The 16,681-nt window shown below is 41.0% G+C and overlaps 1 protein-coding gene across 1 annotated transcript in view; it reads left to right on the top strand.

Annotated features, from left to right (window-relative positions):
- Positions 1-16,681, top strand: part of DDRGK1 (DDRGK domain containing 1) — a 41,418-nt gene that overhangs the window by 7,724 nt on the left and 17,013 nt on the right. Inside the window, exons 3-4 of the mRNA XM_067298401.1 lie at positions 9,433-9,539; positions 11,671-11,772. Of these exons, the coding sequence (XP_067154502.1) occupies positions 9,433-9,539; positions 11,671-11,772 (209 nt within the window). The remainder of the gene's footprint in view (positions 1-9,432; positions 9,540-11,670; positions 11,773-16,681) is intronic.

The following is a 16,681-nucleotide window of genomic DNA, read 5'->3' as shown; positions in this document are numbered from 1 at the left end:
AAACTTCACACCTTGTTATCTGTATTACTCTTCAAAGATGATATCAGTATGATTCTCCTAACTGGATTTCTCTCACTCACAGGTTGTAGGTTAAGTGTTCAAAGTTCATGTTCAAGTATTGATAAAAGTGAACTTTGCTACACTTGAGTTTACAGTGGAAATCAAGGTAATGATTTTGGTCTGCAGTTGTTAAGAGACGGTGAGCAAACGGCTGTGTGATGCCTTGATTTGGAGATAGTTGTACTTTCCCAGCTTTTCTTGTCTTGCAGTTTGTAGAAGGCATTTTGTGCTCACATTAGCAGGTAAATGTGCTGTCCAAGCTAATTATGCTCAACAGTTTCTCAAATGGAAAATTGACAGGCCTGAACTTTTCAACTTTGGTTATTTATTTTCATGTGAGAACATCCTGGAAAGAAAATGAAATCTAAAATTCTTTTCCCCTTAGACTCCAGACTTCAAAGTATGAATGCCAAAGGACAAAAGTGAAGCTGTCAGAGCAAACTGCTTATCTTAGGTTGTGACTGTAGCGGTGGAAGAATCCATGTCATTGGGCTTTATAAATAATTCTTTTGCTGCTTATGTACATCAGATACAGCACTGTTGCTCTTGCATGAAGTTTTCTTTGAAATGATATTTCTGCCTTTTTTTTTTTCTCCAAGTTGAGACAACTTCTTGCTCTCCTTTGTGTTTCTTTTGTTTTGTGCTTCTATGTGTTGCTTTTTTGTTCATACTCTGGAATGGTCTTTCCAAGTGCTAGAGCAACTGGTACGCAGCAGTAACACCACAGCCTTTGGAGAGCACGCATAGACTATAGCAGTATAGCTGTGGAGAGAAGCATCTGTTTCTAGCTCCCAAGCGTAGAGGTACAGAGTGACTGATGGCCACATTACTTTGGATTAGCCCCCTCTGACACGGGCTGACTGTGTCCGCACTACAGAGCCTTTGGTGTGACTCTTTTCTGAGCTCCATGTGATCTCTCTTTGCACTGAGATGTAATTTTTCCTGTAGGAAGTGATGTGAGGTCTATGAGCCTGTTGTATTGGTGTTTTTCTTAAGCAAGAAACTAGGATATATATTACATGTTTTGGGGCCCAGTGTTGAGGGTATGTGGCATATTACAGGCTCTAAGGCCTTCAAGGACTGTGCAGAGCCGAGGCTGGCATGGAAACACTTCTTGGACTTGTCTCCCTCATGCAGGGCCAGGTTCATTTTCTCTGTGCCATTCCGCTATGGTGCAGTTTTGTTAATTATCACCTCCAGTTATAATAGCGAGCTATGCCCAGCACCACAGCAGAGTTTTGTGTTATAAAAATTAGTTGACTGGCTTGAAAAGAGAGCCCAGAATACATGCGCTGATGTACAATCATAGTGATTCAGAACCAACTGGGACACCAGGTCAGGAGCTGTTACTTGGCAGTGCGGAGAGAAACATTGAGAGCAAGAGAGTCTGCTTTCTTCAGTCTAGTCTAGCGTAAATGTTCTGCTTTGGAAGCCTTCTGAACACCCGCAACTGAAATGGATTTGTCACTCTTTGTTGTTGTTAAAGTAACTTTTTGTTCTGTGTGCAGAGTTCCCACTCTGGGCCTGCATTTAGCTTTGGACAAAGCTGTCTGATCCTATTCTATGCCACTCTGACTTCTCCCACAGATTAGAGCAGGCGTAACACCAAACCCATCACTGCAAGATTTCTAGCGCTGAAGTCAGGAAGAGCATGAGGATGCCTGGTCCATGTATTACACTGATGGGCCTAGAAGTGGAGTCAGGTAGGAACTCTTATTATCACCAAAGTATTCTGCCTGCCGAGAGCCAGTTCTGCTGACTTTAGGAAACGGGCTCAAAGTAACTCTTGCAGGCTTTGGAGTTGTGGTTAAGCATGAGGGTTTTCTATTTTCCATCTAACAATCAGATTTCAATTCCAAAATGAGAAAGCTTCAAAGATAAAATTAGTAGCCCATAGCTTCTGCTGCCTGTGCTAAGTTGCTGTATTGTGCCAGTATTAAAATCTCTTGTAGAATACCAAAAAAAAAAAAAGTAACTCTGTGGTTCCAAGATCAGAATTCTTGGTAGCTTTTAGCTGGCACTTTTGTATAGCCAGCTAAATTTTTCATCTTGGCAAGTGCTCATAGTCAACTAGTTGAAATCTTAAATCTTTCTTACTTGCAAGTATGGGGAAGGAGGAGACATTTAGTATAAACAAGGATAATAAATGATTGTTTTGAAGATTCAAATCTCCACTTAGCAAGTGCAGCTAAGTCAAGTTGTAATTTCTTCCTATAGCTCGGGTGGGTTGGGATAGGACATCTGAACTACTTGCAGGTTGGCAAAGACAAAAAATAAAGGTCAAAGCACGAAATGCCTCGAGTTTCCTACTAGAATGGTAACCCACACTGCAAATATAGGTTCCTTATTCATGAGTTCCATGTGGGCTGCGCTGTGCTGTGGGGGCAGGCTCGCTAGCCAGGTGCCTACACTGGCTCGGTTTGGCTGAGTAATGTTTTTCAGTGGTTAGTTGAGTACTCAAAGGAGGTCATCTCTTATGAGAGTATCGACATCTAATAATAGACTGCTATGACCAAAGTTTGCTGGTAACATATTTTTCTCTGGTGACAAAGTGATTCTCAAAATGAGCGAAACCACTGAATCGTGTTCCACCAACGGGACTTCCAGGCCAGCTTAGAAAAATGCGTTCGGTTAGTTGATGTTGCCCATCTTAATCCTTGTCGTAGCACTGCTGTCTTTCATGCAGCCCAATGCAATTGAGGCAACTGTTGTTCAGGTCTGTGTTCCTTGGAGGACATTTGCTTTGCACATCTTAGTATGGTGCTTATGCCTTTCCCTGGGGGAGCGGGTCTGGAAGGAGAGCTCTGTGTTCAGGTGGTTAGGTTGCTTCTGATATCCCAGCTAACAGACTTAATTAGCTCTGTTGGATCATAATTCAAATCTAACCCAGCCAGAAGTGGCTTTATGGGGTTAGCTACAGCAAAGACAGAAATAAGCTTGTTATAAGGCATGAATATGTGGGGATTTGGGGCATTAATCATTTGGGGTAGAAGAGGCCAAACCAAGCAGTGGAAGGATGAGGGGGAAGGGGATAAATTGGAGTCAGGTTCTGGATAGGTCATAGCTTGGAGCAGTGTCAATAAATAACCTTAGCCATTTCCCAATTCCAGAGCCTTTTCATTTGTGGACTGAGGAGGTCATTATCAGCTCTTGGTTTTGCCTGACTGATGCTCTGAGTGCATCTACTTGGACTCTGGTTGTCTTTGGGTGCATATAAGGAGGCTTAGTCAAGAGCTTTTATTTGTTGCTGGTTGTGCGCAGAAAAAGTGGTTGTCCAGTTCTCAGGTTGAGCTTGTACTTCCGAAGTTGCTTGCTGTGCCTTAAGCACTGGAGAGAGCTCAGCAGTGAAGTAGATGCTTCTCTTGATGCTGCTTCTTTTTTTTTTTTTTTTTTCTTTTTGGAGTAGAAAGTTACCCAGCCAGTCCAATGTTTGCCTAAAGATTTGGGAACTGTAAATTCATATCAAGAAACTTAATAACGGTGGGTATGGTTGGGCCCTCTTGATCCTTCTGTAGTAAGAATAATGAGGATGGTGATCTGAGGCAAATTCTTCTTTGCTTGAAGAATTGTTATACATTATTTCTGACAGTGATTTCTACAAACATGTCATGAGAGAACCCCTCTGCCTCGGCATACAATGTAAAGAACTTGCAGAGGGAGAGAAGCGGACGTCCACATGTGAAGTGCCTTATCCAGGGCTGTTCAGTCAGCCGGTGAGTGGGACACAGGTTTTTCAGTCCAGGTTTTCTGTCACCCTGAGTTATACCTTAGACCAAAAACTTGCTGTTGTCCATGGAGGGAAAAAACTTGTCCTTTGAATACTTGTCTGTTGAAACTGGTGGGCGTCGCTGCACCGTGATTTAGAGCAGTTATAAAGAAACAAACTTCTCTAAGAACTGATAGCGATCTCCAAACCATCAAGCAAAACAGAGACCACTGGGCAACCCTGTGGGTGGAAGGCTTTGGTGGGTATTGTGGGTGAGGCTGAGCTAGACTGAGGAAGAAGCAAGCAGAAACGGCCGGAGAGAGAGAAATGCCCGGAGAGCCTAAGCAGCCCAGTACATGGTCCTAGGGAAACGCTTCAAGGGCTTATTTTTGAAAGGGTCTCAATTCCACATCCTACACGCAAATGACCTATCTGATTTGTTCAGTTCTTTCCTGTGCTGTAAAAACTGGGATTTTGTGTGGTTTGATTATGTTTTCATTTTTTAACCCCCCCCACCCCAAAATACAGATTGCATTAAAGAAATAATCTGGTTTTGTTGTCAACCTTTATTCCTAGCTGCAGCAAACTGCAGCTTCTCTACTTTTGGCAACAGTATGACTCAAAAAGGTTAAATATCTCAACCTCTTCTTTGAACTGCTAGCCCTGTGCATCTCAGCACAGGTGCAGCAACACACAGTACAGTGAAAACTGGGTTAAATTTAAATGACTTTATTTCCATAGAATCGATAATGATAAAGCCAGCAGCTTTTGACAGGCTGTTCAGCGCTACCCAGAGTAGCCTCTAGCTTGTAAAATAAAATAGGATCAGGGTATTTTAAAAGTCCGACATAAATTAAATCCCAAGTTCCTTTCTTTTTTTGCTTGACATGATTTGGAGATCAGAATCTTGTTTTCCCTTGTATGAATCACTGTTGAAGAAGAAAGCACAAAACCAAAATAGTCTTTAGAAGCTCCAAGAATATAATAATTGGGCATGCTAAAATGCCCAGTATTGGCTTGTGTAGCATTTAAACCTAGCGTTCATAACTTGCATCTGAAAAGATCTTGCATGAACATTTTGTATATGTTTGGGGAAAAAATTAATATTCATAGTAATAATTTTAGCTTTTATCCCCATTCGGTAGTGAATATCGTGTACAGTTTAATGGGAATAATGTGTTTTTGCTGAAATGTACTGAAGTAAGAGGCATCATTTTTTCCTGAGCAGTCAATCTGCCTCTGATGTAATATTGCATCTCCCCGTACTCTGATGTGCTGAAAGGTCTGGAAGTATTGATGTGCTGAAAGGTCTGGTAAACTTATAAACACTTGCGTGGTCTCTTGGTGTTCCTGTGAAACAGGTGGTAATAGAACTATATTGATGTAGTAACTGAAATAAGTGTAATGCTTAATCAGTAGGAAAACCTTTCTAGTGCAGTTAAGCTTTGTCTCCATGACTATTAATATCCTAACTAGTGAATCAAAAGTTAATTTTGACTTGCTACTATTCATATAGAAAGCGACATTAATATTATCAAGGTATCCGCAATATGTGTCTGCCCTTGAGACATTTCAAGCACAGATGGTGTGTAGAAGAGGTAGGTGTGTGGTTTCTCAGTTATGCCATATGGCTGTATTCAAGAGAACTTCGAGTGGTTTGACTTCTCCTGAAAGGGGCTAATGTCCTTTATTTAGTGTCCTTTTTCTGTCCTAGGTGTAGGTTGATTTTTGTGGCTACAGATTAAGTTGATGTCTCATTTTGTTCCTACACTGAATAGCTACCAAATAGTTTTATTAAAAAAAAAAAAAAAGCTTGTTATGACTGTACCACTGCAGTGCTCTGTTACTCATGAATGCCCACACCTTTCCATATGGTGGACCGATTCCTTTCCAGTGGCTGATGTCATACATCTATTCAATGTTAATTACACGCATATGTCTTCTGCTTTCAGCAAGAACTGTTTGCTTTGCAGTAAGCCTGGCATCTTCACCCCTCTCTTGCTCCTTTTGTTAGGTGCTGTATAGATCGTAAATAAAACAGCACGCAGTGCCTGAAGAACGTTGTGTGCGTAGCCACGTGTGCTGCTCGAGTCCTTTTTCGTGGGTGGGAATCCATTTGCTTCGGTTTCAAATTTCACTAAGAGACAAGACAGAACCTCTGATGTAGGTCTCAAAGCAACCAAAAAATATGTGTTCTTTTTGTTTCATTTGGAGCCTTTGTATATTCTGTGCATGCTATCCAGTAAATTCCTGTCCTGATAGAGAACATCAGTACTCCAGTACATTTTCTTTTCTGTTGATATTTGGAGAATTTTTTTAAATGTACCATGAGGATTTTGAGAGATTTAAACATCTCCTGTGTGACCATTAACTCTGTTCCCTCTTGTCCTGCCTCTTGATACATTTGAAACATTAAGGAAAAGCTAGGATTCCCTGAAACTACCTCTCAGCTGGCTAGCTGAGTAAAACTCACCTTCGTGCAAAGCAAGAAATGTTAAAAGTGGTGCGAAAGCATCCCTCTAAGTCAAACCATTTCTGCTGCCTGTCTCTTGGATCTGGAGCCTAGTGGGAATGCTTTGCAAGCTCTGGAAATGATTGTATAGCTGTACTGAACAGCTTGATAGGGTTGTGACTGTGATTAGAAGGGGTCCCCACACGTCATATCCAAGCAGTTCAGGCGAAGAAGTTCCTGTGTGCCTTGAGGTTCCTTGTCAGCACTGTATCGTGAAGTGGGAGCAGGGTGGGTTTTTTTGTCCTGTGGCACCATGAGAGTTAGGGAAAGGCATTACTGAAAAACTGCTTGCATCAGGTTTGGAGTACTTACCACTCTCTTATTTCCTCCTCTGCTACCACCCCTCCGTATATCCCGGAACTACCACGTTTGAAGACATCAGATGAACTGTATAGAGCACCATGGAAGATTAGCCTTCAAACAAAAATACTTCTTCAGCTTCAACTGCATGACATTGCCTTATGTTGTTAGCTTTCCCAACCGAGTCTATACGCCGGCCGGCCAACCCTAGTGCTTTGGGTGGTGATAAACAGCTTGCAAAACATGTGAGCACGATTAACTGAATGTGTCTTGCATCAGATCTGAAGCACGTGTGCAGATGGAGCGCGCATTCTCGGGGACTGACCCCTGTCAGGTCTACTAGTGTTGGCAGCCATAAGTATGTGAAAAGTGATCAGTAGAAGCTGATGAAACTATAGCCTCTTTATGTTTAAAAAAAAAAATAAAAACTCGCTGTGTGCAGCATCCACTTTGCTTTTGGTGCAGCTCTTCTTCCGCTATAACAACTAATTGATTCAGCAAACCCTTTTACCGTGCGCTCATATTCTTGTCAGCGTATTCAAGTTTATTTAGCACGTATTAATTGCAGCCAGGTTTAGCACGTTGTTAACCTTTAATGATCTGCTGAATCATGGGCTTAAAAACGCATCAGTGTCTGTCTTTTGTTATAAGTAACTGCGTGCGCTAGAAAAAGCTTTGAGGAAGTGGGACTTACGGGATCACATCAGATGCTTCAAAGTGAAGGAAAGAAAAGTGTTACTGAACAAAGGCATGTTTAATCCAGGCCCGGAAAAAATTGTTTTAAAAGCCTTGCTAGACTTCTGTCTGACCTCTCGCTCAGGTACTTTTAATATAGATAAAATCTGAGAAGCACTCAGGAATTCAGGTTGAATAGCGTCATATATAGTGTTTTGTATCTTAGTGGTGTTTTCCAGAAATAATTTTCTAAAGAACAATCCTCGTATTGAACTGTGAATGAGGAGTAATAACTTCTAATGCTTGGTTGCTCACCTGTTGTGTTTGGAACTCCCCTTGACCCAGTATTTAAAATATATATATTTATTTTAAGGTTCAGTAAAATTGCAGAAGCCACTTTGTAGAGTCTTGAATGTCCCTATTGTGGGGGAGGACGGGGGAACCCTTTTGATCATCTCAGTAATCAGATATTGGTGTTTCTCTGAAGCCCAAGCTAGCAAGCCTGCCTCATATTAACTTCCATATCCTGAAAACAGTTGAATTATTTCAGAGCCACCTACACAGCTCTCAATTACGTTTATTTCTGATGATGCGTCTCGGTGGCTTAACCATAGTACCATACTGTGTATTGGAATTAGTAAAACAAAAGTGTTTCAAACCTAATTCTACATATAAAAGAAGGGTGAGTATCGTTCGTCCTTATATTTCCTTAACAGCAGCTTCTTCGGGTAACCAAAAAAGGGAGCCACGCTCCCTGGGGAGAATTCACTGGCAGGAGGGTGTGTTTTGTAGGACTACCCGACCAGCTCTTGTGACCGTGACAGTTGTCTCCAGGTTCAACTCTTGGAGGCCCTCATGAAATTGGCTTTAAAAACACGAGGGGCTTTTTCTTCTTGTTAGCCTTTGTCTCTTGAAAACTGAGGGCTCTCGGGTGATGTGAGTGGGGATTTTTTTTTTTCTTTTTTCCTTCAGCGATGCAGTCTAAAGCTTGAAATAATCACTTGGCTCTGAGGAAGAACTTCCCCTGCACGCTCTTCTCCTGCCCTCCCCAAATAAACACTGAGTATCAGGAAGGATCACGGGAGCTGGCCGTGCTGTTCTTCAGATCACCCAGCTGACTTCTAGTGTGTAGATAGATCTAAAGTCAGCATCATGAATAACAGCACTGCGGATGCTCAAAATATAAATGACTTCACGTGATACGGGGACCCACATAGTGAAGATCTTGCATTGTGGTCCTGCCATCTGGTTTGAAGGCATGGATCTCTATGTCATGGAGAGTTTCGTGGAGCTGATGATCTCTCCTAGAGTGTTAAGGTCAGTCCCACAGTACTTATGTTGTAGGATCAAGGACTAATTTAGATTAGTGAATAGAGTGATTCATGCTGTATCAAAAGGGGGGGGCAGTCTTTAAAAGCCCTTTTGTGTTAGCCTCTGGGCGAACAGATATACACATACATTTGCACACCGTTTGAGCATAGGACACTTTCATATTCCAGACCTGCACAAATCATCTTTATAAGCAACCAGGTAAGTCATACAACAGTGAATGACACACAGATTTGTTGTGCTTTTAAAGTATAAAAAAAAAATCAAGCCTGTGATTTGCATTACAGGGATTTTTTTTCCTCCCTTAAAGGTTGGCTATATAGGGTAATGGTAGGTACATGAGGCTAGAACTAGGGGATGAATAGTACCCCTCTGAATTCCAGTCTTAAAAAGGATGTCTGTTGTGCTAAGCTTAAAGGTAACTGGGAAAAAAGTCTCTCCACCTGGGTGTTAAGTAGTAAAAATGCAGTAATGAGTAACGATTGTCACTATATATATATATATATATATATATATATATATATATATATGAAGGTATATTCCTAATTGTGGAAAGCAGGAAATGTTTATGAAAAGCTTTCCTTCAAAAGATGAAATAGATTTTTATTTCTGACCTCATTGCACTGTGTGTGCTTGCCTTGTTACTTTTACTTTGCGGCTTTGGCAATCCCCTGTGATTTTTTTTTTTTTTTTTTTTTGCCTTTTTCCATCTATTAGGTCTTGTCCAAAGCGTATGTGCGCGTCCTTTTCATCTGCTGCTTCTTTCTTTGGAAACAGTGACGTTTCTCGAGCGGACTTTTCACAGATGATTTAAAGGTCTCTTTGTTTACTCTTTAACACAATGTTGCAGAGGAAGATGGTGGTGAGGAGGTGCCAGAAATTCAGGTGTCTGGGAAAATCGGAGCAAAGAAACAGAGGAAATTAGAAGAGAAACAAGCCAGAAAAGCACAGAGAGAGGTAAGCATTTCCTGCCACGTATAAAACCCAGAGCAGAGCCTGAATAGCAGCAGTCAGCAAAGAACAGGTGATGACTGACACCCGAGAGAGGCAAAAGCCGTGTGGTCATTACAGCAGCTTTGTTTTTGTTTCAAAAACGTTAGTTCAGCCTTTTGTGCCTCATCCCCAGAGTGTCATGGAAAGTGTCGTTCCCTCGCTTGCCGCCTTTCAGTTGTGTTCTCTGGGATCCTCGTGGGGAGGAAAGAGGGCTTAAACTCTTTAATGATCTTTATGGGCTGTTTCCACTAACTTGCAGCTTAATCTCTGTACCCTGTCTCCCCTTAAAAGTACACTCAAGCACACGTGGCATTAGTTTAGCTTAGTGTAAGCTTTTATTTTGCCTGAGGTATATGAAAACCATGCCCTGCGGTCTCTGCTGCTGCATCACACAAGTCTTGGAGCTGACAAGCTGTTTCCAGAGGCCGGTTGCAGTGGACGCAGAGCAGGCGGCTGTTACAGTGCTGGGTCTGCAGCCGCAACCGTGGGCAGCTCCGAGTAGTGTTTCGTGTGCTCTCAAAGTAGGAAGATTTTGTATGGGTTTGTCCATGGTTAGCAGTGTTTACTGCTTTCTTGATTGGGAGAAAGGTGAAAAACAGACCCTGTAATCCACTGAAATCTGTGATACAGTCATATTTTGGTTGGAGTTTGGTCCTTAAAGCAGACTAAGCAGACAGAGCAAGCATACTGTAGCTTTTCAGTTACTCAGTTTCTTAAATCTGTGTGTAAAATTACCCATTTAAATACTGCTGCATTTTCAGTTTTGTCCAGCAAGTTGCTGTTAATTCCAGGGAAGCAAAATGCTTATGGATGACTGCAGTGTTATACTTTAATTCCTTTTAGTAGTTAGACTCCCCCCCCCCCCCCCCAAACTTGGTATTTTTCTGCAACTTGGGACATGGGCTTGCAAGAAGTAGATGCGACTCTGAAACAGGCTTTGCATAACGGAACCTGGAGTGCGAAGTGGACGTGACACATCTTATAAAAAAGAGTGGTTTAGTAAAACTACTAAAGTTTCTAATGTGTAGAGGGTCCAAATAAAGCCAGGAAATCCCATCCTGAATTTTAACGTAGCCTGAGGTTTAAATGCAGGGCAAACGGCTCTGCTTTATACCGCAGTAGCGTGCCCTCTGGCAGGGCGGTCGATACAAACAAACATGATTTTATATATAGACTTCCATTACAATCCTTTTCTCACTCACTCTGTATTTTAACCATTTTGTCATAACTTTCCATAGTCATTCTATGTAATTAGCCTTGATTTCTGTGGAAAATCTGAGCAAAACTGAATGAAGCTAGATAAGCACTGGTTGGTGGAGCGAGGAATCCTTTGTTTCATTTTAAAAATGCTGATTGTTATTTTCCCTTTTAGACAGATAAATTCCTTGGTTAGGCCTTTTGTGCTCAAACGTTCAAAGCCACAAATCCTCTGTAAGAATGTCTTCTGCTTGTTGTCTTAATATATTCTTAATATATTCAAATTTAAGTATACTTAAGAGACTGAAGAAACAATTTAAAAAAGATCTGTAAACAATACATTAAATACTCTTTTTAATTTTTTCCTGCTTTGCAACAGTCTCTCTCTGCTAGTTTTGGTAAAAATAGTAAAATGAAGAGACCTGTACAAATACTTTTTTTTTTTTTTTAATGAGGTTCTGCCCAGGTTAATCCCTAAAGTTTAAATGTATTTGCAGAGGTTTACATTGCTTGTATTTTGCCCCTTCTCGCTGTCCCTCCCACCCCCCAAGACCATTTTAACTAAATTTCAAGTGAGGAGAAAAGTAATATTGTGTCATGGCGTTTTATAGTATCGCTATAGTAATAAGCTCATATGCACATACCAAGCTTGAAAAACCTTATTGAGAAAGAGTCTTCAGAGGGGTAATTTATAAACTTCTCACAATGTTAAATATTCTAAGGTTCTAGGGGAAAGAAGTTAATTAGTAACGACTTTTTTAATTGGTTTGTTTCTTTATTCTTTCTGAACATGCATCCAGGAAGATAGTAAGAAAACCCCCCACGGTATCACAGTATGAAATTAAAAATTGTATATATTCAGGAAGAATAAGTCTTGGCTTGCTTTTTCTTTTTTTAGGCTGAAGAAGCAGAGCGAGAAGAACGGAAAAAACTTGAGTCAAAGAGAGAGGAGGAAAGGCGGAAAGAAGAGGAGAGAATACGTCTTGAAGAAGAACGACAGGTGGGATTAGTTGTAATTTGTAGATGGAAATTTTGAACCAAATTTGTCTTTGTAACTTTTTGCTTTTGCTACACATTGCTTTTCTTTTTTTTAAGTTCTGTGCTGAGGAAAAACTCCCTTTGTCTTTCATTACCATTGTATACATCTTTTCTTTGTGTTTTTGTTGCTTCGTTTAGTTTGAATTATAGTAATACTGAGTGATTTCAGCTAAAGATCCCAGCTTTGTTCACCCAGGTGCTTTGCAGAAGTGAAAGAACTCCTGCTCCAAATGTCTAAACACACATGCAGCAGCAAGGACCACCTGCAGTCAGAGTTTAGGGCAAAATGAAAGCAATTTCCTGTTCGGGGATCCAGTCGCTTGTCTGCTACTGCTGTGCAGTGAAAAATTATTTGGCCAGTTTGATATGTTGACAAACGTAGCCTTTAAAGTTGGCCCCTAGTTTGTCTGGGACCAATTTAAGGGTGGATATGTGAAGAAAGGAGTTGTACCTAATAGCAGCAGAAATTTTCAGGGCAGCCAGCATGGTGTCTGGCAGGCAAAATTTGGTTGTCATGGAATCACAGAGCAGTATAGGCTGGAAAGGAGCTGTGGAAGTAGTCTGGTCTGTCGTCCCGCTCGAAGCGGGTCTGGTTAGAGCGGGTTGCTCAGGACCTTGTCCAGCCAAGTTTGCCTGTCTTGAAGGATGGAGAATTCTCAGCCTCTGTTTGCAAACTTTTTTTTTTTGGGGGGGGACCAAACGGACCAAAAAAAATTTGCAACCGTTGTGCAAAACTATAAAGTTGAATTCTAATTATACAATTTTACAGTGTGCTTTACAATTAAAGACTTGTAAAGTCTATGTATGAGGGTGCATTAGCAGAAGTGACCCAGAAAAACAGAAACTGTGCGACTGAAATACTTTTAAATGCTTTCCTCAGTGAGGAAGGCAAGCAGTTCTTTCAAAGCTGCTTTGTGTGTTACGGACTTGAGTGCTACTGGCTAAGAAGCAGGAATGAGCTTCATGCTCTCTTTGGGGTTTGAGCAAGTTGTGTGGTGGCTTTGCAACATCCTTCTGGAGGCAAGGACCAAGGTGTTCTGCACAATCCTGTGTCAGATAATTGCCACCCCAGGGAAGCGTAGCCCCCAGCTTTCTGTGTGAATTTTCTGGGATATTTCAACGTGCATCAAGATTTGTGCCTGTAGCTTGTAGTGAGCAGATTTATTTTAATTTGTTCCAAGCAGAAATTTTATAAATGGGAATGTGTTACCGATTACATTTTAAGGGGAAAATGCCTCGTCTTTTTTCTATTTCCTCAGTTGAGGGCATGAAGGCAGGATAAAGCCACTCATTTTTTTGAGTGTTTTTCCGTGCGTTACACCGCAGATTGTATCCGTGAGATGTTGTGTAATTTCTAGAATGTGTGCTTACCTCAGTGGTTATTCCCTGAAAAATCATCTATCTTCTGTGCTCTCTCTTGATCCCTTTTCATCAATAGAAGGCTCCTAAATTTCAGAAATTGAACTGGATGAGGAGAATGTCAGTACTAAAACATCAGGATACTTTGTAATGTGGCCCAAGACTTGGGGTTATAAAGCAGCTTTAAGAAGAAATTTTCAAGGGACTAATTATTCCAGAGCTGCTCTTTTAGGGAAGGTGCACAAATTTAGAAGTGTCTGGTAGTATCCAAAGCCCAAACCCGGAGACCGGATAACTGAACTCAGCTAGTCCCAACCATTCCTCTGCTTACACGAGCTCTTTCATACAAATGGGACTATCAGACCTGATTTCCTACGGATCTGTGTTTACACCTTTTCCCCTGCCCACGCGCTGCAATAGCACCCGCTTCTGCCTTGTGATCCCTGTGACCACTCTCCTGGTCTCCTAAATATCTCCAGTTTCTCCCCCTCGTACTTCCAGCTCAGCAAGAGGCGAGACAAGCTCTGGCTGCCTCCGAAGAACGTGTCTATTGCCCATCCTGCTTGCTGTGGGACTTGTCCATCCTACAAGCCAAACATAACAGATTACTTAGCTCAGATGGGAGGTTTCCTTTCAGCAATGCATTGTTCTGAGTGTTTTGCCTCTACCCAGCTCCCTGATTCCTTTTTTTTCCTTTTTTTTTTTTTTTAAGCTTTTAGGAATTTAATATCCTGAAAACCCCCAAAAGCTGGTTGAAATGAACCAACTGGCTAAAATGTTTTAGGGGAAGTAGGAGAGCACGCTGGCTGGACAGTACCGTTGTGAAAGCTTCATTTCCCTTGCAGAAGGCTAACGACAGACTTTCAATTCCTTCCAGCACGGTGGCCAGCAAGGCAGGTGAATTGCCAGGCAAGTAACAGTTGAGCTCAGCCAACTTGCTCAAAATGAGCTTTAGCCCACGGCAAAGATGTCGCTCTGTTGATTACCACGGAATATGACCTGGGGTGTAACAGTACATCTGCCTAATTTGGATCAGTCGGGCATGGTTGAAGAACTGAGTAGAAAATAGAGGTGCAATTTTAACCAGAGATCCTTTCATACAGAAATTGCTACATTTGAAAGGGAAAAAAAAAAGTAAAGCAGACTTAGCAATTTCTGCTCAATTTAGGCTAATTTATTTTGCTTGACTCAGGAAAATCTCATTTGTTTTAATTTTCGGTGTTTCTAGTAAAGACTGCACTGGGACACTTCCACCACTATTTTGCAAGGCTTAGTAAAAATGAGCAGTATAAATTAAAGCTTTGATTTTTTTTTTTCCTTTGAATAACAATGCCTAACAATGCAAAGAAGTACTTGCTGGAATTTTGAAAAGTGCTCAGATGACTAAATCTAGCTCGCTGTTCACTGCAGGCAATAACTTTCTCAGGTACTTCAGGTTACAGCACTACTTCTTTTTTCTTTCCTTGGTAGTCTTAATTAGGGCAGCAAGCCAACCCACTGGGCTACATCATGAATATTATTCTGCTACTCAGTGGAAAAAGTTTGATTGTTATATATATGTGTGTATGTGTATGTCTTTTATTTATTTTTTTTTCGCTAGGTCTTAAACAGGTTGGTAATTCGCTAGCTGCTAAACATCTTGAGTGTGGATCAAAGTAAAAATGTCTGACGTTTAATGTTCAACTGTGTTCAGTAATTTTTATGTCTCTGTCTTCATATGAGTCTTTAACAGGAAACAGATCGATTCAAGGCATCTGCGTGTTTAGGCTGTGTTGCTCAGAGTTCCTGCTTCAGTCAGCAGAGAAATCGGTATTTACAGGGAGCGTTGTAATAACAAGACTTTAATGCTTTAGTCTTGGCTGGGTAAGAGGAAGGGAAACGAATTGGATGAATAGATACTCGATTACTGTACATGTAAGCACAACCTGTCGTTGTGATCACAACATGTTACCTTCCAAATCTTCTTACAAACCCATTGTACAATGTAAAAGATATTGCCTCCCTGATCCTTTATCTCCCATGTGAGCCTAAAATAATTATGCTGGTTTTTACAGAATGCGTAGGATAAAGGATGCCATTTGTGTGTTCCTCTAGAGAAAGGATTATTCATTTACACCAGTAACGTTTGTCTGGAGCGAGCCCTTGTGGACTGCACACATACTATCCTCCTATATATGGTAGAAGATGGAAAGGCAAAGTTGTGAAATGCTGTTCAAGTAGTGACTGATTAGTCATGAGTTTAAAAACAGAGGGCATTTTTGGAAGCAGTTTGGTTACGGGCACTTCTGTAGTTTATATAATCCCACAAAGCACAAGAAATTCGGAGTTTGTTACTGAAGGTTTTCTGAGAAAAGTTTTTGTTGTCAGTTGACTTCATTTTTCCCTTCTTTTCCAATATATCAAATTATTTGTGCAGCTCTAGTGACAGTGGCCAGTCTGTTCATAGTTTTTATTTCTTTGTTCTCCTGAAGTTCAAGAAAGGTGCTAGGACCAATGAGGAAGGTTTACTGCCTCTGGGAAAAGTGAATCTTATGTGCATAAGTTGTTCATTGTTTCACTTGCTGCACATTCAAAGATGTGAACCAGCTGTTTTTCACGTGAATTTAGTGGCTAAGTTTAACTTAATTGCAAATAGATTTAATTTAATTGCCAGGGAACTTAGTGATGAGCAGCTAGTCACAACAAGTTACCTGTGCAACCAGCTTCGTTAGCTTAATTACAGTTAGAATCTTTTTTAATCTCGCTAAAGAAGTGCTACCAAAAATGTCTTAGCTTCTGTGAACATTGAGGTTTCCTTTGTGTAAAGGAGATTTTCAGCCTATTAGCTACACCCTTAAACTAATAGCTGAATCCCAGTCAACAAGGTCGGAAGATTCCAGCGCCATTAAATACTATCTAAAAGTTTGTCAGATGATAAAGGAAGCCCAAGTAGGTTCAAGGAGATAGAAAACCGTGTTGCAGCTTGCAGATCTTGTAGAAATCCCTCGGCGCTGATCTTTGATAAAGTCACTGAATATTAACCCCTCTCCCCACCCCTCCAGCTCTAGCAGTTTGAGAGACATGGAGTCTGGTGGAAACAATGAATCCTTAAGTCAGATGAAAACCCACTTTTTTTAGAGGTAAACAGATATATCTTTCCAATTATTTGGGGGAAACTCTACACAGCATTACATAGTGCTGAACTGTAAATGGGAACCGTACCTTCAAGGGACTTATGAGGGCTAAAATCTTGCATATTCTTGAGAAAAATAACCCCTTGCTTCTATTTAAGCATATTTATATGCACATATAAATAAGATGTGGTTGCCCCTTGGCTCCAGTGTTGCAAACCAGATAATATATTTTTAAAATCAAGTTTCCTTTCCAGTGTTCTGATGACCTGATTGGCTATATATGTGAGGAAGCTCCTTTATAATTGGCATTTGCTTCAGCTCTGCTTTACCCCGGGGATTTCCCTTTCACTCTTGGAGTTTTTTGGTGGTGAGATGGTTTACCAACCGACACCTTATCAA

The sequence above is a fragment of the Apteryx mantelli genome, chromosome 5, assembly GCF_036417845.1.
Source record: "Apteryx mantelli isolate bAptMan1 chromosome 5, bAptMan1.hap1, whole genome shotgun sequence".
NCBI classification, from domain to species: domain Eukaryota; kingdom Metazoa; phylum Chordata; class Aves; order Apterygiformes; family Apterygidae; genus Apteryx; species Apteryx mantelli.
This window is presented reverse-complemented; position numbering and strand designations above follow the sequence as displayed.